Source organism: Anguilla anguilla, chromosome 10 (genome assembly GCF_013347855.1).
Source record: "Anguilla anguilla isolate fAngAng1 chromosome 10, fAngAng1.pri, whole genome shotgun sequence".
NCBI classification, from domain to species: domain Eukaryota; kingdom Metazoa; phylum Chordata; class Actinopteri; order Anguilliformes; family Anguillidae; genus Anguilla; species Anguilla anguilla.
Genome location: NC_049210.1, coordinates 36,291,667 through 36,315,775, shown reverse-complemented (window position 1 = coordinate 36,315,775; position 24,109 = coordinate 36,291,667). Strand labels below are relative to the sequence as shown.

General features: G+C 43.1%; 1 protein-coding gene across 3 annotated transcripts in view; it reads right to left on the bottom strand.

Annotated features, from left to right (window-relative positions):
* Positions 1–17,423, bottom strand: part of tars1 (threonyl-tRNA synthetase 1) — a 32,814-nt gene extending 15,391 nt beyond the window's left edge. The window contains exons 1-20 of one of the 3 annotated variants that reach the window (XM_035378913.1): positions 17,209–17,423; positions 16,333–16,413; positions 15,851–16,041; positions 14,926–15,049; positions 14,108–14,229; positions 12,202–12,319; positions 12,043–12,107; positions 11,569–11,647; positions 9,717–9,863; positions 8,046–8,144; positions 7,200–7,366; positions 6,450–6,612; positions 5,484–5,621; positions 5,005–5,082; positions 4,800–4,900; positions 4,335–4,439; positions 3,601–3,673; positions 3,299–3,413; positions 2,078–2,229; positions 177–179 (exon numbers count right to left, since the gene is read on the bottom strand). In XM_035378913.1, the coding sequence (XP_035234804.1) occupies positions 2,081–2,229; positions 3,299–3,413; positions 3,601–3,673; positions 4,335–4,439; positions 4,800–4,900; positions 5,005–5,082; positions 5,484–5,621; positions 6,450–6,612; positions 7,200–7,366; positions 8,046–8,144; positions 9,717–9,863; positions 11,569–11,647; positions 12,043–12,107; positions 12,202–12,319; positions 14,108–14,229; positions 14,926–15,049; positions 15,851–16,041; positions 16,333–16,413; positions 17,209–17,265 (2,172 nt within the window). In that variant the 5' untranslated portion in view covers positions 17,266–17,423 and the 3' untranslated portion in view covers positions 177–179; positions 2,078–2,080. Of the gene's footprint in view, positions 1–176; positions 180–1,579; positions 2,230–3,298; positions 3,414–3,600; positions 3,674–4,334; positions 4,440–4,799; positions 4,901–5,004; positions 5,083–5,483; positions 5,622–6,449; positions 6,613–7,199; positions 7,367–8,045; positions 8,145–9,716; positions 9,864–11,568; positions 11,648–12,042; positions 12,108–12,201; positions 12,320–14,107; positions 14,230–14,925; positions 15,050–15,850; positions 16,042–16,332; positions 16,416–17,208 lie in introns of those variants that run through there. The other 2 variants (XM_035378915.1, XM_035378914.1) reach the window with 2 other exon arrangements.
* Positions 17,424–24,109: the final 6,686 nt, after the last annotated feature.

Sequence of the window (24,109 nt, the reverse complement as noted above, 5' to 3'; positions counted from 1 at the left end):
CAGAAAACATGTTTATACTTGCTTCTGAACTGAATTTGAGTACATGTGCAAGTTATTGTATATTTGCTACGTACAATAAATACTGCATGTAACCTATTGTACATACATACATAGAGAACTTCTTTATCCGCATGGGGACATTTCCCTGGCAGCATCTTACATTCACATTCACGAACACACTTGTACCAAGAAACATACTATCATTCACGCAACAGAAAGCCTGGGCAGCGAAATACATAGGCCTACATACCAATACAAATTGGACATACACACACCTATTCAATCAATCTTGACTGTGAGAGAGCCATTTACACATATATTTGGCCTGTTCATGTAGTGCATGCTTATACACACAGGGCCAAGTGACTTGAAAGAACTGAGGAAATATTGGGTAGCATTGCTTTGAGATACATCTTATGTCATTTCGGTGAGGCAAGATAGCCTATATTGTTTGTAGTATCGTAACTTGGCGTCATTTTGATATCAATACTTTTTAGTAACTTGGCATTTTTGTACGTTGAAAACGTGTTTTTTATGAGATTATTACTTACCTTACATAAGGAAAGGTATGTCTTACAGCTGATGGTGAAATTCCAGGTGTGCTCCCGTATTACCTTTCGAAGCTTTAGCTCCAATTTTGTCCCAAAAACGAACTGCCAATGTATTCAGTATTGTTCAGATATTTTGCTCAGCGAAGAACTCGCAGCAATTGCAGCTGCAGTCTACAGCTGAACGGAAAGTGAAAGCATATATAGGTTTGCTCTGTCGACCAAAACAACACCCTTCCTCGTCACATCATCGTCATTGCATAAAAACATTTCAATTGTGTGCATTTTGCATGTTATCCTAAATACCAGGTTTTATGAAGCATTGCAAGAGCTGAAATTATTGCACAGTACAAAAGATAAATGAACTATATTTAGTGTGAGGCAAAACAAATATATTTTAATTGACATTGTAAACAAACGTGAATGAAACTATACAACAATCGAAGTTTAGCATGCTAAGATGCTCGTCAAGAGCGCAGGTCACTCATCTAAAAATGAATTATAAATACACAGCACCACACCGTCATTTCCGAGAAAAGGAAAGTGAAAGTGAAGTTAGCCGGCTTTCGATTTGGTTCTACTGCGTGACAAAAGTAAGGCGGATTCTACAGATCAAACCAGTTTTGCCCCTTTTTATACCCTTTCCGATTGTTTAAGTCGGAATTCCCAATTGTTGATCCACAATCAGACCACCAAACACAAATCCTACCCTCCTGTTGGATAAAGTATTTTAGAAACATATTTGATATGGAATAAAAGGCATACCAGCATGCTGGCTATGATTTTGCAATTAAAACGCTGAGATTGTGTATTTTCAGGAGACAGAGGAACCACTAAGGAAATATGCAACTTTTCCCCCCTCCATCTCATTTCCAATAAAATGCTAGAAATGATGTTCTCCAAATTAATATTATGTGCTCTGCTCATTAATTTTTCAAACCAGTCAGTTGGTAATATTATCTCACACGGCAAGATAACCAAGAGGCAATTTTCCAATCAAACCCACAGAATAATAAACTACAACAGCAAAATGAAAGATATTCCTTTATTGAAAATATGTCTTGACATTGTTTTTTAGGATTTTGTTCTGTTCCACAAAAGTACCACATTTCTGAAGTAGAGCATTCTGCCACCAGTGACAACGGGAACACAGACAGTCAAATCTGGAAGTCAAAAGTTTTTTTATTTTTAAAAGTAAAATAAAAACCTTTGTAACTGCGAGGCTAACCACAGAACCAACAGCATCATGATTTCAGAAAGATTTTGACAAGCACAAGGACCTAACGGTAGAGCTGATGAGAAACAGGTAACAATTACCACAGAAATAAATACTGTATCTTTGTAGTTAAACAGGTAAGGCATTACAATTCAAGTAAATTTCAGCGAAACTACATATGAAAATAAGACAAAGAAGCGTCTCGCGGTGTGGTTATGACAGCGAAATCATTTATGGAAATTAGACAAGGAAGCGTCATGTGCCGTGTGATGACACGGTTGCTCCACTGGTTGCTGATGGTAACTGTCAGAACTGCTCAGAATTCCTCTTCGGCGTTGCGGGTGCGCACGGCCTTTAGGTGGCGCAAGCGCTCCAAGCAGTCCTTCGCGCTCCGTTCCCCGTGGACCTTGTTGTCCCGCGTGCGCACGTTCACCGTCTCGCTGCTCTTCTCCTTCTCTCCAACCACTGGCCGGGGGGGGGGGGGGACCAAAAACACTTGTTAATAAGCATCACTGAAGACACAGCTGCGTTCGAGTTTCACAGCAGGTTTTAAAAATGCACAGGCGACAGGGTCAAGCACTTGCCAGCACTACTTTCTCACAACTATACTGTTCCAGACAACATACGGTTTCCGCCATGCAGCTTTTCTATTTTATATAAACTTTCAGTGATTATATTTCATGAATTCTATCCAGGTTAAATTCAGGTTAATAAAACGCGCAATGAAACGATACATCCATGCCAATCAGCGTGCGGCGTAAACGTTACAACCCGGAGGATAATTTCGTTATCCTGCAGGAAAAAACAACAGCAAAACACTTCTCACCACTGAAACAAATTCAGCACAAACCTTAATGGAAACCAATACGAAAAAGTGAAGAAACAATTACCCCTGCAGTAAAAATGACATCATTTGTTTGAAAAAAAAAAAAAAAGAGGTCAAAAATAGGAGCATGAAATGCTAATTATGATGTTGCGCCATAGGAGTTTAAACAAGAGAGGTTTTTTATATATATATATATATATATATATATATAAAACAAGTAAACACTTGCCAATGCAGGTTTGTGCTTCTACATTAATCCTCTTGGTTTTACAGAGGCAATTAGCGCGCATAATCCCTCTGAAGTCTCACGCGAATTAGCGGCCTGATTACGAGACACTTCAATCAGTCCGTTCGGGCGGCCCTGGCAGCGATCGCTCGTCCGCGTTCGCTTTACATCAAAAACGCCATTTGATGAAGGTTAAGAAATCACGCGACAAAAAAAGAAAGAAAAAAAACCGCAAACCACATCGCACTCTGACAGGCAGGTAATTAGATGAAGTGGAGCGGAGGTTAACAGCCAACAGTCAACACGAGCTTTTTGGAACGCGTCGTTTACACAGACTGGGAGAGAGGAGACGGACCGAGATTTCGCCTTCGCGTGCTGAACCTGTACCGAGTCCAGATTTAATCACGTAATGGCTGGGGATCGGATCGGACGAGGGTAAAATGACCCTGGCTTTGTGGCTTGGTGATGTCGGAGGTTCTCACCCAGGATGAAGTTGTACTGAGCCAGCTGTGCGTTCCTGATCTTCTTGTTCAGAGTGCAGCCCGGGTCCAGGTCCACGTCGGTCATGAGGCCGTTACTGTGGAACTCCTGCTGCACCTGTTACAGGAGAGGAGAAGCTCTGTAAAAGGACTCTTCCCTTGGTTCCGTTAAACCAAGGAAAGAGTTTGACCTACATGAGGATCCCTTAATAAACTAGATTTTCACAACTTTGTTGCCACTGACTGCAGCCAATTTTTGTGAGGCTGCAGGAGCAGGGGCGCCGCGTTGGCGCGGAAGTTCTTACCCGCTGGGCGTACTCTTCGCAGGTGGGCCCCACCGGCACGACCATCACCTGCCGCGGGGACAGCCAGAGCGGCCTGCGCGGGACGGAGACACGCGTCAGAGACCGCGACGGGCGCTTCGAACGCGCGGCGCGAACCCGGCTAGCGCAAGAATGCTGCTCGATTTAACGCCCGAAATGCTGTGAAACTGCACTCTTTACTATACTGCTAAGTCTTAGCATTAGCATCTACTCCTTTAGAAGATACACAGACAATACTATTATTAAAGGTTCAGGAAAATGAAAACTGTTAATTTTATGAATTACAGAATATTGCACGATACATGCTCACCCTGTCCTTATCTGCAGAAAAGGTCACGATAATCTAATAGCGTTTATTGCAATTTAATGGTTATATAATTGGATTAAAATCTTGAAAGAAATATTAAGAAGACAATCACTTCCGGGGAATGTAATCACAATTTGAATCCATTTTCCAGGACCTTTGAACTGTGAGAAATCCTTATGTAGCTCTAAATCAGTGCTGAATACATATTTTAAACTAAGCACAGTGCAACCTATGAAACACAACCACCACAAATCCACTCAATAACTGCAATATTATACAGATAAAATTGAATTGAACTGAATACAGTAATAACTGCGTCATAATTTTAGCAACTAGCTATCAGGCACAACCAATGCGTTCTCTCACAGCTGATAGGCTGCGAACACAATGATGTCATGAGCATATTTACCATTTGCCCCCGTAGTTTTCAGTCAGGATGGCGATCATTCTCTCCACCGAGCCCAGAATGGCCCTGTGGATGATGACTGGTCTCTGCTTATCGTCACCGTCGTGGCTGAACAAATAAATCAACGTTAAAGTGTGTTGGCGGTGTCATGGACACCGCATTAACATTTCAAATATTTGAGTAAACAGCCAAAATTACCATGGCAAAGGCAAAACTCAAAATAACGGTATGATACTGGACATGCAAACAACACGGCTTAATATTTCAGAACTCCCCCCGCGCAGAGATGCAATGCAAAACTTCGCCACATGATGGCAGTGTTACTCATTACAGCGCTTGCATGTGAACTATCAGTGCGAGAACTCAAACAGGCTTCCGTTTAGAAATGACAACATAGTCTGAGGATCAGCAGAAATGGTACATGACACAACCTTAAGAGTGAATGTGAGAGAGAGTTAGAAGAAGCACCTGACGAAGGTGAGATTGAAACGTATTGGCAGCTGGAAGTCTAGCTGGATGGTGGCACACTGGTGGTATCTTCCAATTGCATCCTTGATCTCAATGTCGATCTGCGACGGAGGACACAAACAGACGATCAGAACTGATCAGGTTCCTCCCCTTTCCCAGCTAAGCCGGGACAGAAGAACATTTTTTTTTAAAAGCCTTTGCCCACCTTTGGTCCATAGAAAGCTCCGTCCCCAGGATTCAACACCCACTTCTCCCCGAACTCATTCAGGCTGTTCTCCAGTTGCTGTGGGAAAACAAAAAGGAAATGACATTTAGCTTTACTTCATTTCAATGAGTGATTGCACATTATCACATTCACGCATTAGTCAGACAAGCAACTGACTGTTAGAAAATAATAATAATATGCCTTGGGAAATAAACAGAAATCAGAACCATAATTTAGCATTTACGCGTTCTCTCATTCTTTCAATACGACGATACTGAAGTTCACAGAAATGCACAGCGTATACACACACGCAACATCATAACACATATGAAAGGTTTAACCCAATGTAAAGTATGAGAACGTTATGCACGAACAGAAGACCACACAACATGCTCCGTTCGTGATAAATTGCAGAGTCCATCAGCTGCGTGCGAGTAGCACAACCACACCCTACGCGTGACCCTCGGCGCTTGCCGTACCTTCTCCGCTGTGTCCCACACTTCCTTCTCGCCCAGGAACTTCTCGGGCCGGGTGGAGAGTTTGAGCTTGAAGGTGAACCCGAACACGTCGTAGACGGTGCGGAGGAAGTCCAGGCAGCCCTTGATCTCTCCCTCAATCTGGAGGGAGGGAAGAAGCGTGTGAGGTCACAGTGAGAGGGGCGGAGCTGACTTGACCACCGCGAGCCAGACAGAAGACAGAGCCGGGCTGAATGCAGTCAGAGGATGAGGAAAGACAGGCTCAGTCGCCGTGATTCATTGCCTTCACTGACGGCCATATATAACCAACAGTACCAAGCTTTAAACCCTTCACCCCCGATGTTCACATGGTTTTACTCAAGGCAATTATTTAATCAACATGACAGGCAAGACCACTGAGGAAAGCAAATGAATAAGAAGACTAGAGAGAGAGAGAGAGAGAGAGAGAGAGAAACAGAGGGGGGCAGACATGAGGGGTGGGGGCGGGTGGGGGGTGGAGAGTGTTACGGTATTATTTTTAGAGTCCGTACTATTACACTCATTATGGCTGGTAGCCGTAGTGATGTGTAGGAAGTAGCTCAGTGAAGTTAGTTCTACATTTGTGGACACTGTGACTGGTCGGGTATGTGGGAGTCATTAAAAAGTTAAACTTCACATTGTGTCCGGAGTAAACAGAGAGAGTGAGAGAGAGAGAAGGGGAGGGAGGGAGAGAGCAAGGGAGGGGGAGAGAGACAGAGGGGGAGCCAGGGGGGGAGAGAGAGAGAGAGAGAGAGGAGGGGGGTGGGGGAGAGAGATAGAGGGGAAGCAAGAGAGGGAAGGGGAGAGCGGAAGAGGGGTCGAGAGTAGGAGGGAGCGAGGGAGAGAGAGAGGGGGGAGAGGACGGGGGAAACAGAGAGAGAGAGAGAGAGAGAGAGAGAGAGAGGCACAGCGGTGGACCCCAGGGCCGCCCCGCCGCACCACGCCGCGTACCTGGTCCATGGAGCAGAAGATGTGGGCGTCGTCCTGCTGGAAGCGGCGGACGCGGGTGAGGCCGGTCAGCGTCCCCGACAGCTCGTTGCGGTGCAGGACGCCGAAGTCGGCCATGCGGAGGGGCAGCTCGCGCCAGGAGCGCGGCCGGTGGTCGAACATCAGGCTGTGGGGGGGAGGAGGAGGGGAGGGGAGAGGGGAGAGGCCGGGTCAGAGCATGCCATTACCCAATAGCTCCAAACCTTCCCCACAGCTGCCCGTACAGCTCCTCAGCCATTTCCAGCAGGCTTGCCAACTCGCTCTCTCATTTTCTTCATCCACGTACCATAGAGTGGCAAAACCGTGCTTTTACACGGCTGGTAGCTTGGAGTAGACGATAGTGTGTGTGAACAGAAGCCTGTGGGTTTCGACCCCAGTCTAGTACACTGAGGGTTCCTACCCCCAATCCACGACACTGAGGGTTCCAACCCCCAGTCAAGTACACTGCTATTGTACACAGTAAGGTACCTTTTCCTGACCTTCATGAGTAATCTACAGCTGTGTGGAAGAATGAATAATAAGCTAAATATAAACCATGAGCAATGCAGGTTTCCCAAGATACGATCAGCGTTAATACCATGTCGGCGGTATTAAATTGGCAGCATAATCATTGTGCCAATTGTAATAACTCCTTTTAGTTGGCGTTATATTAGCATTGCGTTATTCCCAACGATTTGACAAGCACAACAGTGCAAAGATGGAGGGGGTTTGTACCAGTGCCCCGGGCAGTTCATAGGCTTGAGAGCGAAGGTCTCCTTCTCCGCCTCGAAAGAGAACATGTTCTCACTGTAGTGCTGCCAGTGGCCGGAGGTCTGCCACAGCTTGCTGTTGTAAATGTTGGGGGTCACCACCTCCTGGAAGCCCCTCTTCTTGTACTCGCTCTGAGGAAAGCCAACCCAAGAGAAGTCAATCACGGCGCTTTTTGGTAAAGGTACTGAATTACACCCAGTAAAGGTAACTATAGTACAGAGTCCTGGAATGTAAAGGTCTGTTGATTCATGCATGGCCTCTTGCACCCTCTAGTGGTCCTGCTGGGAACTAACATTCTGCTGACACAGCACCAATTGAATTACACACACAGCTGGTTTGAAATCACCATATGGTGACACTACACACACACATACACACATCATGCACGCACACATACACACACACAAACAAAGATGTCCCATACATATGCTGTTGAATACTCAGGCTGTTGTAGATGTAGGCCCCCATACTCACCCCGATTAACTGCACCAGGCTGTTGTAGATGTAGGCCCCCTTACTCACCCTGATGAACTGCACCAGGCTATAGTAGAAGTAGGCCCCCTTACTCACCCTGATGAACTGCACCAGGCTATAGTAGAAGCAGGCCCCCTTACTCACCCTGATGAACTGCACCAGGCTATTGCAGATGTAGGCCCCCTTACTCACCCTGATGAACTGCACCAGGCTATAGTAGAAGCAGGCCCCCTTACTCACCCTGATGAACTGCACCAGGCTATAGTAGAAGCAGGCCCCCTTACTCACCCTGATGAACTGCACCAGGCTATTGTAGATGTAGGCCCCCTTACTCACCCTGATGAACTGCACCAGGCTGTTGTAGATGTAGGCCCCCTTGGGCAGGAAGAAGCAGCTCCCGGGACTCAAGTCATGGAAGAAGAACAGGTCCTGCTCCTGTGGGACGAGGGGGGGGGGGGGGGGGGGGGCGTCTGAAATCCGCCGGCTGAAAAGCACGTCCTGCATGGCAGCCCCTGACGACTCTGCCGTCTGCGCGCCCTGGCCGATCGGCCCACTTGCGCGCAGGGTCCGGACCACGACGTGACGCGGCGCCCCGTCGGACCCCACGGGCGAGGCGACGGCGCTCCCTCAAATTACGACACCTCGAACAGACGGCCACCCCCGGGCCCTGGGGTCCGCTGCCAACGGCCACGTTCCCTCAACGCTCCGCCAAATCGTTCATCCCACTCGGAGCTAAACTCCTCAGAAACGCAGCCTACCCGCATCCTAAACGCTTTCACTGACTATCATCGAAGGGTGAAGAAGACAGTCTGTCCAGAGCAGAATTAAGGGCATTAGAAAATCGAACAGAGCAGTTTGACTCCATTAAAACACAGGAATACGACAAAATAACTGTAAATCGTCTAATGCCAGAATAAAAGATTAGGATAAAAGGTAAGCTATATTTCACATTTGGAATCATTTTGAATGGAGATGTAGATATAAGTTGAAACCCCCTGGAGAGTCCAACGCCTTAAACCATCTGCAAGCTATTTTAACAGTTTTTTTTTTTTTTACCCCCCAAGCAAAGAAGCAAGGCTTGAATCTTGAAAAGTAGGATCACACCCCGGCTTTGTCTCCCACGCACAGAAACCGGTACAGTACCGGCTTGCAGCCAGCTCTTTTTGTGATCAAACCTCGACGACGTCAAACAGACGCCAGGAGACTCGACAGTCAGGATAAATTTACGTTTCGGTATAAAGACGAGATGGAGAAGTTGCGTCCACCCACACAGTCCTGATCAGCCTGCGGAAGAAGGATGGAAGCAACCACCGGCCAGGAACGGAAGTGTCCATTTTTAAAATGTTTATTTTAATTTTTTGGAAAGGAGAAGAGTATTTAGTGCCAGAGTAATCCTATTTCCTCTAGTCAATCAGCTGATTTTCCCATTCTGTCTAACAAATTCTGTTTAGCAGTATGTTGTGTAACACAGGGTTTTCCTTGCCACGTAAAACATTCCTTTCCTAAGCCTCTAAAACCAATGTTTGTCTTTCCCAAAGCAAACACAAGGGGTCTAAAGGCAAAAAGCCGCACTCCGGCACACTGCACCGCGGTGTTCTGCTTACGGTTACCTCCCAAGTGCACCAGCTGGAGCTGTAAACCGCCTACGATCGGTTCCAGCGCACACACCGCTGCTACGCCAGCCCACGCGTTTCCGACCGTCCGAGGAATGCCCGAGACGCATTGAGGATTCTACGCGAATCGAGAATCGTGGCAAACTGGATCTGATCCTCTCGGGTTCGCTTGTGAACGCCCACGCGGGTGGGCGTCTTTTGCTTGAGGTGACCGACCCCCTAAGAGCAGCCAAAACGCCCTGTGAGGCCTACTCGACCAAGTCAGCTTAAGGCCATTCCCTGAACCCCCCCACCCCCCCCCCCCCCCACCTCTGGCCCCACCACAGCGGATAAAGCCCGATACGCAGCCTGTGCTTACGGTTCTTTTGGCAGAGTTTTGGAAAATCTCACTCACCCGGCCCAGTTTGCGGTGGTCCCGGTTCTTGGCCTCCTCCTGGAACTTCTCCCACTCCTTCAGCATCTTGGGATCGGGGAAGGAGATCCCGTAAATCCTCTGCAGAGACTCCATGTCAGCTTTCCCCTCCCAGTATGTGGAGGAGTTCTGGAAAAAATAAAGGAACAGACTCACAACCGCTCCAACAACTTCAGCAGGGCAAAACCTTCAGATAACCGAGGAGTAACCCATCAGTGGAATTCACAGTAACAACACAGCACATTATCACGCAAACAAACCATACATGAAAAACAGACTTAATTCTAGGTGCTTTTAGAATTAACTACATAAAACATATACAACAATACATTAAACAATACATTGAAGAGATTGCAGAAATAATGTTATGAATATTAACACAGTGAATGAATTAAGACCACTTGGGTCACTGAAAACAAGTTTACAGTTGGATGGAAAGTTGCAGTTCATTTTTTTTTTTTTTTTTTTAACTGGCAGACCAAAAAAACTTTCAGTAAAACCGATCACAAATGACAACAGCTGTTCTTATATTTTATGAGCACTTTCAGAATCCCTTAGAAATGTTAATTATGTTTAGCAATCATCATTTCCTGCGAAAGGAACCATCGAGACTTCTGGCATGTTCACAGGGAGGGAAAAAAACTAAACATATTTCCAGCAAAACAAAACGTTATTCAAGAAAAGAATGCGCATCTTCTTTTTTTTTTTTTTTTTTAAACCACACATTTCAAACGCTGCCAAATGAGGACTGTTAACGAAAAAAAAAAAAGCCAAAAGCCCATCTGGACCCTAATTCCTCAAAGTAACCGGACTGAAAATTGGGAGAAATGGGAGGAAATAACATGGTTGTTTTTGCATTATGCACAACCACGCTGGCACCAAAATATGCCGCGGCACTGGGGAGAGGCTCTTACTGTAGAACGAGGAATTGCGGTCATGGTCCCTGTCACCGGCAGAGCTGCTCTTATTCCTGTCGGCAATTGCCTTTTAAATCGTTGTCTGGAGCGATCTTGAAACTGAACTCAATTTCAAAATAGTTCTCGCGCATTTGATATCTCAGTAATGCTCAGGCAGAAACCTCATTTTTTTGACAAGAAACATTTAAGGAGGCTTTTAATCTGGAAAAAAAATCGATACTCAAATTTAAAATCGCATTAAAATGTCATTTGTATTAAACAATGGCTGGCAGTGGGCTGGGCTACAGTGTACACCCAGCTCTGTAACATTCCAAAAAGAAGAGCCATAACACAGCCATTTCCTCTCCCCACGTGGTTCGTTAGCACAACCAAGAACCGGTTTCGACGCCGCAATCGCTAGCAAAGTGCCATGTTACCGTGGCAACTCATCCCCTCAACAAGTTCAAGCGGTGACCCCACCCACTTGCCTAGCTCCACCCATTCGGCCCTGCGATGAACTCGCTGTGCTGTAGGTGGTGGGAAGTGGGCAAGCAGATGTGTGTGTGGGAGATGATGAGGAATGAAAGAAGCCAGCTGCTAATGCCAACACGCAAAGCGAAACGAAAGCCAGCCGCTAACTGCACTACGCAAAGCTAAGTGAAAGAAGACAGCCGCTAACACCAATACGCAAAACAAAACGAAAGAAGACAGCTGCTAACACCAATACGCAAATGCAAACGGAAAAAGTCAAGCGCTAACGTCAAAGCGCAAAATAAAACGAAAGAAGCCAGTCGCTAACGCCAATATGCAAAGCAAAACGAGGCTAGAAAAACCAAGCGGAAAACCAAAAATGTTTTGTCTCTGCTACTTCATAGGATTTACACTCTGCTTGGTTTTGAAAGTGCATTTATATTGGTTTCATTTATAATTATGTTCACCTTGTGGATCTTCAAGGCCTTGATCTTTCCAGTGTGTCTGACGTGTGGCCCCCTGCAGAGGTCGATCAATGGCCCACACCTGCGGAACAGAGTCGAGTCACAACCGGGCGCGTCCTGTACGTAAAGCAAACGTCATCATCTCCAACGCCACGCCCTCACGCCCTCTATAGGCAGTAATGAGGGGACAGCCAGGTTTCATTAAACACATAATGGGAGGAGCCTGAATGACCTGTCAATCTCAGTCTTTGACCCAATTAAAATGTTTTGTCTCTGCGAAGCAAAACGGGTTTGGGCTCGCTGACAGGGATTGGTACACATTTTGGATTTATTATTTCCATCACTACACAACAGACCCCTACAGACATTCCACCATATGGGCTTTTTAGATATACGCAGACATCCAATTTTATTCATTTTCATTGCAATCAGATTGGGGCAAAGAGAAACTCTTATATTAATGTGCAAAGTTCCCACCTGTAAACAGTAGTTGTTGGAGTCTTCACTTTCTCATTCAGAATCCGGCACTTAAACTTATTGTACTGAAAAGGAAGAAAAAGAAAAAAAGTGCAGTTGAAGAGGCCTGGCAATTTCACAGGATGTTCTTCTCTTTCTTTAAAAAATAGGTCACGTTACCTTGAACATTTCCAGCAGGGTCTCCTTCTTGATCTCTAGCCTCTCAAAGGGCTGCTTCTCCTTTATAATCTTCTTGCATAGATTCTCCAGACCTGGGAAATCATGGCTCGACACACCCCTGTAGGGAAGAATGACACTGAACCCATCAGTACCAGACAGCTTCCTTTAACCCTATAAAGGTTAAAAGTCCACAAATATGTGATTAGAATGTTCTTAACTGAACATTCTAATGCTGATGTCACAATCACTACTGGTAACTGAAAGCAATGGAGTTCTAGAACACTGGCTTAGAATTTTGAAGAAAAAAAAAATTCAAATCACCTTTAAAGAAATAAATAAGCAACTCTTCAAAGGGTTAAAAGGTATATAGCTTCAGGGTACAGGGCGGCAGGGGGTGGTCGAGGGACCCCAGCAGAGCAAGGAAGTGGCCGACAGTAAAATAATCTCTCTGAATTCCACAACCATGAGAGCGCCCTCCATATAAAACTGAATAATTAATATGCCCTGCTCATTCAGAAACGTTGCCTGAAATATGCGGTGCCAGACGAAAGGCTAGGTTCAAGCGCTTGTGCAGAACGGTCTGCGTTCTCAAGATCTTTGCTCAAGACTGGCCATTAAATTATTGTTCAGTACACAAGCCTTTAAGGACTCCGACTCCCATCCGTCAAGTTGACACATCTGAAAAATATTAATGCAGTCAATGGCTCCAAGCTTCTTTTCAGGTTCTACCACAACGTTCTCTTAAAGATTTGATTGAAAAAATTCTATAATTACTGGTGCCCTTGCATGCATACTACTGGCAAATATGACCGTGCCACTGTATGTCTGTGTGTACGTAAACGAGCAAATGCATGTGCGTATGGACCAAATGCCACATTTATATGACATGTATATTCATGGCTCAAAGTCATGTGACAGGCTTCCTTGACTATTTTTAAATACCACTCAATGTGTCAAACTGGTTTTGTTTCTACTGTAATTGTAATTCCAGAAGTCTAATAAGCCGCAAATGGTTCTTAATGAGATCCTTCTGAAGTCTAACGAGGGGATGATTTAGTCTCTTAAAGCCACATTATATCAGACATTGATATGCATGCTACAATGAATAAATCTCCAATATTAATTTGAGGACTTTCAATCAGTCAGACCAATTCTCAGACAGCTAATATTTTAATCTTCTTCAATATGCTAAGGAGCCAATGATTGACTTAGAAGGTGGTCGCATTTTTAATTGATTAATTGGTTGGAGTGACAGGTGAAATGAGCGGGTTACAAAATGGTAAAAGTGTGAACATCTGCTCACTCTAAACCATTTGTAAAATTATGAGTTCGAAGGCAGAGCACGTGGCAATGGGCCCAAACCTGCGTTGGGCCAAAATCAATTTCGAGTATTTAAATGCATTCTTGCGGTAACCTGAACTGATTAAGAGACCGGCTGGCTGGAATGAATATAACCATGCCCAGGCCTCAAGGCAGTTTGAGAACCCTTGTTCTACACCCTCATATCACGCCATGAAGGCACTATATGGCGCTATATCAGTAATGCTGCCAGTTGTGTACCTTGAAGTAGCAGCATAAGGTTAATGAAGGCATTACAAACTATGAAGCAGTAAAATTTTGCTCACAATGTTTTTTTATGCAGCAGTAACATAACGGTAATAAATGTGTTATATACCATTAGTAGTGGCGTTGCAATCATTAAAGTGTTACAGCCACTATAAAGTGCAGGATTATGGTGATGTTATATAACACAAATGATGTATGTGCCCATGAAGAAGACTTGAAGAACACTATAAAGTAATTATTTCATATTCAGATGGGGAATGAGGTCGCACACTTTGACAAATGACCTTAACCGGATGAGGGAAGCTTGTATTCTTGCCACCACGTGGTTGTTGGCACTCACTCGTTTTCGAGGTACATGTCGTAGTAAAACCCGTTCTCTATGGGGGGTCCGTAGCACAGGCAGCCTCCGTAGACCCTCTCCATGGCCTCGCCCATGATGTGGGCGCTCGAGTGCCAGTACACCTGCAAGACAGAGAGAGAGAGAGAGAGAGGAGAGTCACCGCCAATCCCGCAATCCCTCGCGGCCCCCGGACGGCGAGGCCGGGAGAGTCTCTCTCAGCGCCTCCTTTCCCCCGATGGCGGCTTTTCTCCCGCCCGAGGAGGGCAGTGTGCGCGCGCGGCGTGTTCCGCCGGCGGTAACCCCGCTTAGTATTCCGAAGGATGAAACGTAATGAGCCAAATTACCTCTCCACAGGTGGCTTTCCAGAATAATCACTCAACTGCCATTCACACCGCTCCTTTCGAATAAATAACAGTAATAAAAATAACCTTGGTGAAGCTTTCGCTTTTCCCTTTCGCGTTTAGCCATTTAGCAGATGCTCTTATCCGGAGTGACTGACGTTCTTTATATACAATCCATTTATACAGCTGGGTATTTACACAAGTAATTCCGGCTAAGTGCCTAGCCCAAGGGTACAACAGCAGCACCCCACCTGAGAAGGGGATCTACCACCTCGGAGTTGCACACCCGGTGCCCTAACCGCTGCGCTACACAGCAGTACCGCCACCCCAGTTCTAAAACGCTGGCTTCTACATCGCAGTCATTGTGGAAAACTAAATGACCGGTAACCGCCAACGACAGAATTTTTCCGCAATGCCACGCGCAGACAGTCGGGAGTAAAGTAAGATCTTCCTCGTTTCGTCCGCGTGAAGACTCACCGCTTGCGCCTCCTCGTCGTCGAACTTGAGCAGCTGCAGGCTGCAGTCGGCCTCCAGAGGCCTGTCCAGGTCCCACACGTCGTTGTTCACCTTGGCGATCACCGTGTTGTCGGCCAGACCCTGACTGCGGCGTAAGAAAACCACAACGACGTGAGCCGTGCTTACGGGAGTGTTCATGAGCAGCGACCATCATCGTACTCACCCAAAAACGACATCAGTTGTGCGTTTTATAACATCAGAAATGCCCACCACACCCCGAAATGCTGCCGATTCAGAATTCTGCACAGGATGATGCACTGTGCAATACCTAATTTCATGTATTAAGAGCAAATTACTTAACAAGACTTGGTAAATTTTCATGGATGCAAATTTCACAAGAAATAATAACCAGGACATTGCAGCACACAGCTAAATCAAACTAACTCTAACATGGACAATGTGTAATATATTATTGTTAAAATTACTCAAGCAAAGTTCATTTTGCCCTGAAAAACCATGCACATTTACATAACATAACGACTAGAACAGACCATTCAGTCCAACAATGCTTGCCATTTTCCTGACTAAATTGTACCAAGTGCTCTGATTACCTACTGAGTAGATGATAGCCAACTGTACCAAGCCTGGTCTTGAAAACCTCCAGAGTTTCAGCCTCAATCAAATCACTCGTAAGTCTCCTTTCACTAAGCATCTTAATTAAGTCTTTCCACATAGCTTTTATCTTTCATACCAGAAATCTATTTGGTTGCCTTTCTTTGAACCTTTTCCAGAGCCTCTACATCATTCTTGTAGTTCGCAACTGTGGTCCAATAAATGTATTGTATCAGATAAGTATAACTTCCAGGAATTTATACTCAATACTTTTGGCTATATATCCCAATAACCACGGATGATGCTGTGTGTTTCCTCTACTGTCCACACTGACCTGATCCCACAGGCCACCTGGTAAGGGGTGGTTCTCCATGACTCGCCATCCACCACTTTCCCGTCGGGAAGAGTGATTTTGATGGGCTTGCTGTCCTTGGCCGCCCTCTCCGCCAACAGGGCGTCATGTTCGTCCTTCAGCTTGCTGTACAGGGACAGGCGTTCTTCGATGTACTGGGGCGGCGGGTTCAGCTGAGGACATACGATATGGGACAAAGCAGCGGTCAGAGATGCTGAACAAAGCAGCTGGGAACTTTTCAAAATGAAATAAACTTTCAGAGACTCCATGATCTTTCTGCTTGACAGAACCTTCTAACGGAGACCATTCGAGGGCCATATGCTACTGTTTAGTTACATGGTTAGTTTTTCTTTCCTCCATACAGCTAAACTGTGAATACATTCATGATTTCACTTTTCTTCTTGGGTTCTGTGTGCCAACAATGATTACAAAGGTGTGTGTTGGGTACCGGTCACAGCCCTTACCTCAGATTTACCCACTGTATCTCCTCCTCCCTTATTTTTCTTTTTTCCTCCATCTTTAATTTTTTTGTCTCCTGCACCATCCTGAAACAGAATTCAAATCAATAACAATGTCATTATTACAACTTGTCTTTCAAGCAAGAAAGGGCAGCCCCACCCATTGTAAAATCAGGAAACGAAACAGAAAATAGGTCAGTCTCATCAGTGCTTGAACAGGAAAACCGCAGTAACTAATCAGAACTTTTCCCAGAAATGTAGCTACCTCCATAACCGCAGTATTATGGCAACGCCTACAACAAAGATCCACAGTGAAATTAGTCACGTTAAGATATAATGACAAATCCAACTGTCAAACACATGCGGCTACCTAGTTAGACAGCAAGTTTTAATGTACCCAATAACTGCTTAAGTAGAATACTGATGCAACACCATGCAACATCCTTGAAATAACCCGTAGCTTTTGTATGAACAGGAATATCTCGCTACCTTAAGTTAGTGATGTAAACTGAATCATATTAAACTGTTTAGTATACTCTAGGCGTTAAGCTCCCGAACTAGCAACTATGAAACTATGAGACTAGCTAGCGTTAAGTTAGCCAAACTGATCTCTGGCAGAAGCTAAACGTGGCTTTCTGGATGTAGCTCTGTAATATACCAATAAGTTAAGCATGCTGTTCAACTAACACTAACAAATCAGAAGAAGCATGTGTAGCTTGCTAGCCAGACTATCAAAGTAACATTAGGTCTCTACCCTTTGCACGGATAATATCTATTTAGCTAACCAGAAGGTATTGAAATTTGTGACAGCAGGCATGAGGTAGACTATATACAAGTTAGCTAACTTAGCTAGTCGCAGTGGCTACACGGCTACATATCTACCTTGTTATCTTCGACTTGCAATCCTTCCATCTGCCGTGTAACTTTATCTTCGTCCATGAATGAAGTGAAGAAATAATCAGATTTAAAATTCCGTTATTTGAGAGAAAAGCTATGCTTGGTTCAGGCAACTAAAAAAGCAGATTCTAAAGCACACCGTGCCACTTGCCGGTGTCAGTACGTCACCCGGATATTACGAGTCCGCTTCATACTTCCAATGCTGATGCAACACACTCGTGAAAGGCGGGCAGGTTGGATTGATTGACAGAATTATATGCGTATCATGGTACTTTAAATCGTCTCGGTAGGCGGAATGTCGATAGTGATTGGCGGATTTGACGTCGCAGTTTATTTTCATCACGAAATTTTTATTCTTCAGAATTTTTTTCATGGTCAGACACATGGTGGGTCCTCAGCATCATTTGCGATTTTGCTATGCTCTTATCAGTAGGACACCAGACAGCCACTGTGACAGACATTTACATATTGAATGTTGCTTTAAAATATTAGCTTTACTGGCATTATTTACCTACCTTTACATCCATTTATTAGGCTAGAGAAATGTGTCATTTTCAATACTGAGCAGTCAACAGTTTTCAGTTTTCAGTATGTGTACTGCTGCATGGGTTACGGGGTTGTATGATATTGCTGTCAACTAACATAGAGCCAACATGGGAATTATATGTAAATATATACACTATATAGATCATATATTATCACAGATTATATATTTAACAGTTTTTTCTTATTTATTTATTGTAAAAGGGATTAACCCAAAGTGATCAGAAGTAAAGGTGCCGTGTATTCAAAATGTAATATACTGGATGCAATATATATATATATATATATATATATATATATATATATATTTATTTTTTCCCTGTGCATAAAAGGGCTCTTGTTAATGAAGTACATTCCAAAGCCTGGGTTTTTCCATTTCTTAAAAGTTTCTCCAGACTCCTTAAAATGGGATGCTAATGAGTGCTTCTCAGTTTAATGTAACAATAAGTGGAACCCTGGTGATTTTAAAGTATTTGTGCACTGAGGTGTTGCCTGCAGTCCTTTACAGTCATGTCCCATTACTCATAACGTAAAGAGCGGGAAGAGAAGCGCAAAATTAGTCTTGAAAAAATAATTTCGCAAAACAAAATGTCAACCTGACAGTTTCCTGACAACTCTGAAGATGCTTGCCAGACATGATGTTTCATTTTGTCCAGATCATTAGAAAGTGCCATCCCAGCAGTGACTGGAATAGCTCATAGGACTGAATGTAGCCTGTCACAAGAATTGTCTGATAGCCATCTCCTCTCCTGACCTCAATTATTTCAGGTTTAAGGCATTTACAAGTGTTCTGTGTTGCCGGTGGAACTGTCTTGCGTAAACAAGCTGCTGTTTGAAGTGGATATTGGTCTCAACAAATGAAAACTCATAAGAACCAAGTCACTACAGAGGCAATCATTAACTGGAGCCACAAAACAATGTCTTTAAATTATAAAAAAGAAATACTTTTATACAAGCTTTGAAATGCCCATAATGAACCTTGAATTGTGTTCTATGGTACTGTTTGATTGCAAGTTCTCTTAGCTAAGGCAGTTCATTTTTAATCTGGCACTTTCTGATGGATCTTTTAGGTGCTAAATGAGATGTGGGAAATGTTTCTGGTTTATTTTGGGTACGTGCCATATGTTTGCCACCCCAGAATTATGCAAAATGGTTTCCCTCTTTAATTTCCCAACATGCAAATGAACCTTTCAGAATGGTGTAATCCTTGCAAGTGATCAGCTCTCTGAATGCAGATTGATTATGTTAATGCAAAATTGTCCTTTTGATTCCCCAAAGATATACTTGCCAATGTTTTGGAAAATTGTTGGTGCTGTAAATCTTACCTGTTTGTCACTGGAATTGTGTGTTTGTGTGTGTGTGTGTGTGTGTGTGTGTGTGTGCGTGGGTGGGGTGGGGTTGGGGGGTGGTTGTGGATCGGAGGGTGGCTCCATTTATGATTGCTAATTTCATTTTCAGTTATTGGACATCACTAAGGAGCTGTTCCTGTAAAGTCAAACAGACATCAATACTGTATGTCTGCCAGTATGATAATTTCTTCAATGACATTGGCACATTTCCCTTCAAAAGTTATACACATTTTTGTTTATTTTCTATACTTTATTCACTTTCTGGGCGAAGATCAAATGATTACATTTAATCATGCATAACTAATGTATTCAGTACTGTCCAGTAAGCTTCCTGTTCCGAAAGCAATTCGCAATTATTTTCGTATTGAACTATATCCCTTTGAAATGAATCATGTGATGCTTTTAATTTAGTTTAAGTTATTTGCTGTCTGGTTCATTATTTCTCTCATAACCCAGGATAGTTAAGATTATGCAGAATGATTAATGCATTATTCCCAAATGTAACATGTGTTTTCTGACTATTATAAAACATCATATGATTTCATTTGCTTGGACACTTTGTTGGCATAAGGTTATGGCAGGCATACAAGTGTATAGCAATTTCTAATGAATGTTACTAAAGATACCACGATTCCACAGTGCAGTCTGCACCATTTTCCCCTGGTTCTGTACAAGACCTCATTAACGATGATCAGGGTTTTAATTTAAAACTAGAGAATTTAATCAAGTGTCTGGGGTAGCTCAGGTGGAAATGCACTGTAGTGTGTCATTTTTTAAGACTAATTGTTTATATTCAATTCCTTTTTTAGCTTCCATAATCAGCAAAGCAATGGTCTTGAATTCTAAATCGAGCCGAGGTCCCCGATTGGCCAGCTTCTTGTTCTGTTTTATTTTAGAAATTGTTAACTGGCCTTCTGTAATGTTTTTTATGTACCATTTGAATATTCAATACCGGCATATTAAATGAACTATTACAAACGGACTATTTATAAAAGCCTCAGATATGATAGGCTATAATATGAAGTATCTATTTATCCTAGTCAGGCTTCTCCTCAGAGACTATACTTGGGAATCTGTATTCCTCTAATCCTTTTTCTGTTCCCCTGCAAGTACTCCAAGGGAATAGGACCGTTTTGCACCGACAATTAATGATCCCTTACAATTTTAAGAAATTATCTTTGGTAAGAGGCCGTACAGAAGGGCTGGATAAAATGTACAGTATGCATAAGGCATGTGTGGTAATAAGCACACTGCTGGTTTTGGAAGGTGATAAAGGATGATAAAGCCATGCAAAATTCTAGCCATATAAAGCAAGCACAGCAGCCACTCACCTACACACAAAAACACACACACACACCCACCCACACTCACACGCACACAAACACATGCAGGCACACACTCATACAGACACACACAGATAGCTTCAGCAAACATGTCATAATATTTGCCAAATATCACTCTTGGAAAGGAAGGTTAATTTGGTATTCACATCACTTAGGAAGCAAAAGTGTGTTTGGCCAGGAGATGCCAAACACCTGAAAGGGATGAACCCTTCCTGGCCACCTGAAACGCAAGTCCATTGTGCTCTATCGTGTTTTTACAGACTGTGGTATTTCCATCTGTTCATGAGAGGTCCTCAGTTGATAGCTCTTTTAAATGGAATGCATTTCATAGCCGGGGGTTTTTAATCTTTAAACTGAGGGTTCCTAAAATGAGTTTTTTTTTAAAATCTAATTTGCATCTCTGTTTAATGCAGTGATAAGTGGGATCCCTTCTTAGCCTCAACATGAATGATTTCTCAGATTCCTGAATTAGAACGTCTCGGTTACATCTTGACTGTTGTGTGCTCACTGCAATTTTACACGTACACGTCTAGGTGTCGACATGTTCTCGAACAATGTTTTTGAAATTTTGGATTAGTAAATAGATTGCTTATATTTTACTGGCTTTGAAATAAACAGGTTGAGCGTGCTGATCTCTCACTTATCAATGTGAAATTTTGCACCCCATGTTCCACAGGATTTTATGACAGTTTTGGGGTGCTATAGCCATGGATCACTAATAGGACAGCCACAGTGTTGCATATATTATACTCAGGGTTGAATGAACCCTTTGAACTGTAGTATTTTTTGGAATGCTTTTGTTTTCAAAATTACAATTCAGAGTTCTTGAACTCCATTGCTTTCAATTACAAATAGTGATTGTTACATCAGCATTCAAATGTTCAGTTAAGAACACTGTAATGACATACTTGTAATCTTAGCCTTAAAGGGTTAAAATGAGCTCCTGTTTAGGGAAAAAAGAGAACTGAGAAACTACTAGAGAAATTAATATTGGAATTAAAATGTGGAAGATTATGACCTGATCTTGGTTTGTTGCATTTTGCTAACTACACACACTCACTGACAATGAAAAGATGGCCTCCCTCAATGTGTTGTGGATAATGAAGCAAGGGGCACATGGTAAATTCTGTCAACATTTTGAAAGAAAATGAACACTGCAGGTCGACTCAATGAGGCCAATCTGTTGTCTCAGACCAGGAAATTTTTATTTAGCCAATTAACAAGCAGAATAAAAGCTCATAAAAAGTTCTGCATTTACAAAACAGATCAATTTGCATTAATTTATCTGAAATAGCATCCCCACTGATTGGTTAATAGCGACCACCTTGGTGGAGCCAATCAGAATCTCACAGGGGACACGTAACTTTGTTACACACTCTGCAGTCATAAACACAATAAAATGCATATAGGGCCTCTTACTTGTACCATATTCCTTTATTACCACTTTTGAATAGAAGAAGAATAGGTTTTTCAAATAAATAATGTACTAATTATACAAAGTTGTGTAACATTGTGCTCATAATTGCATATCTTCATATGAACAACCTTGAATCCTAATTTAACTAAAATGAAATAGAAAGTTTGTCTGTGGAAAATAGGCACCATTCAAATTGGACAGAATGTTCACCGTGAAGCTGTTTCCGAAACATTTTCATGTTATTTGCAGATTAGAAAGCCGTGTGAACTTCCTCTTAAACATTCATTCATTGCTTGAATAGTCAACCTGTTGGTAGTTAGATTAGATATGAGTTTTAAAAGACCACAAAAGCTGAATAGAACATCACAGGGTTCATATCTAAATAATGGCTTCAATTAAACAATTAAGACCTGAACAATATCCAGCATACTCTGGATACTCTGAAATTCCACCACTTTGGCTTCAGCTCTGAGCAAGAGACGGCTGGAATTATCAGATAATCACTAACACTAAACATAATAAATATGTATAAACATAACTAGATTACCCCAGCGATCAGCTCAACACAACTCACTGATTCAGCCTGAGAAAAAAAAATCACACTATCAGGAGACCCCGCTAGGACTTTAGCTAAGCTCCGCAACTCCCACTGCTTAGCTTTGAACTTTTCCCACAAAGGGGAGACTCCTCTCTTGGATACATGAAAGGCCTCGCCTTTGAACGCTCGCTGTTTATTTAATTCCACAATTTAAACGACTTTGGGAAGATTAGCTCTGACAGGTGACTCCTGTGGGACCAGGATTGGAGCGAAGGACGACGCCCGCTTTTGTAACAGCCAGGATAGCTTATGCAAATCAAGACTGGAGGTGTCAGTAATGTATTCCCACATCCTGCAGTGGGGCTACCGTCTCAAGATCAGCGCCAGCTTCAGACATCATGGAAGCATAACGGGTTAGACAGTTTGTGTCATTAAAAATTTTTTTGAAATATTGCTGCTACATATGTATGTAGTACTAAGCACTACACGGGAGCTATTTTAGCATTAAAAGCCTGCGACGAGCTCTAACTAACTGAGATGCCCATGCAGCAACATGCAGATTGACATCAATATACCTAGAGAAAAACCAAGGAGGTTTTGTGAAGCAAAAATATAAGCACTTGAGCCTATTGCTTGTTTGCTAGCATTGGCTTGAAATAAGTGTTGCTCAGATACATTTATCTTTGCCATCATCCTGCAAATATCTTGACCTAATTATCCATGTCCTCAATCCAGATAACAAAGGTTAGTGTAACTGCAGAAACAATCTAAGCAAATTCCAGTGGACAATCGATTAGATTTAAATAAAACAGTTCACAGACAATGCTGGTGTGCAATGTTGCAGGCTAAAAATGCATGCTCTCTGCTCCCACCCTCCCCCCACAAAGCATTTTATTATAATCATTTTGTCCTTGATGAAAAAAAACAAAACACATTTATGTATTTGTGGCCTATCAATGGTTCATAATATTCAAAGCATCAACACTGACTTCCTGAAACAAGGTGACCTAGCCTGAGCCATCTTGCTGCCAAAGAAAAGTACGCTGCGTGATCTGTTTTGAAGTGACGCTTACATTAATTACGTAACATTCAAATTGATTTCTACAGTTTCAAGGAGGAGGAAATTGCTATGCTAATCCAGCTACTTTAAAAAAAGGAAAAAGTCAGCCTACATTTGGTAGCGAAATCATGTGCAGTGCATTTCCTTATACCAGCGCAGCATTCAGGAAGCACAAAGCAGAAAGTGTGCAATCATTTATTTCCTTTTGGTGCACAGCAGAGCAGAATGGAGGAATATAGTATTTTGCGGTGTTTAATATGGACCTTTCAACAAATGTTTTTTTAATGGATTTGTGGGAAGACATTTTCTTAGCAAACGTCATCATATTTCTGGATTACAATTATGAAAACTGTATACCAGGGGTCCTCAATCTTATCCAGAAAGGGCCGGTGTGGGCGCAGGCTTTTGTTCCAACTGGGCAGGTACACACCTGATTCTACTCAAGGTGCTTAGCAAAGATTCCAAGTGGTTGATTAGTAGAATCAGGTGTGTTACTGCTTGGTTGGAACAAAAGCCTGCACCCACAACGGCCCTTTCTGGATAAGATTGCAGACCCCTGCTGTATACCTTCCTTCACTTGTTACAAATGCCTTACCTAAGGGCAGCGGTTTTATTTTATCATTGGTTCACCAGACA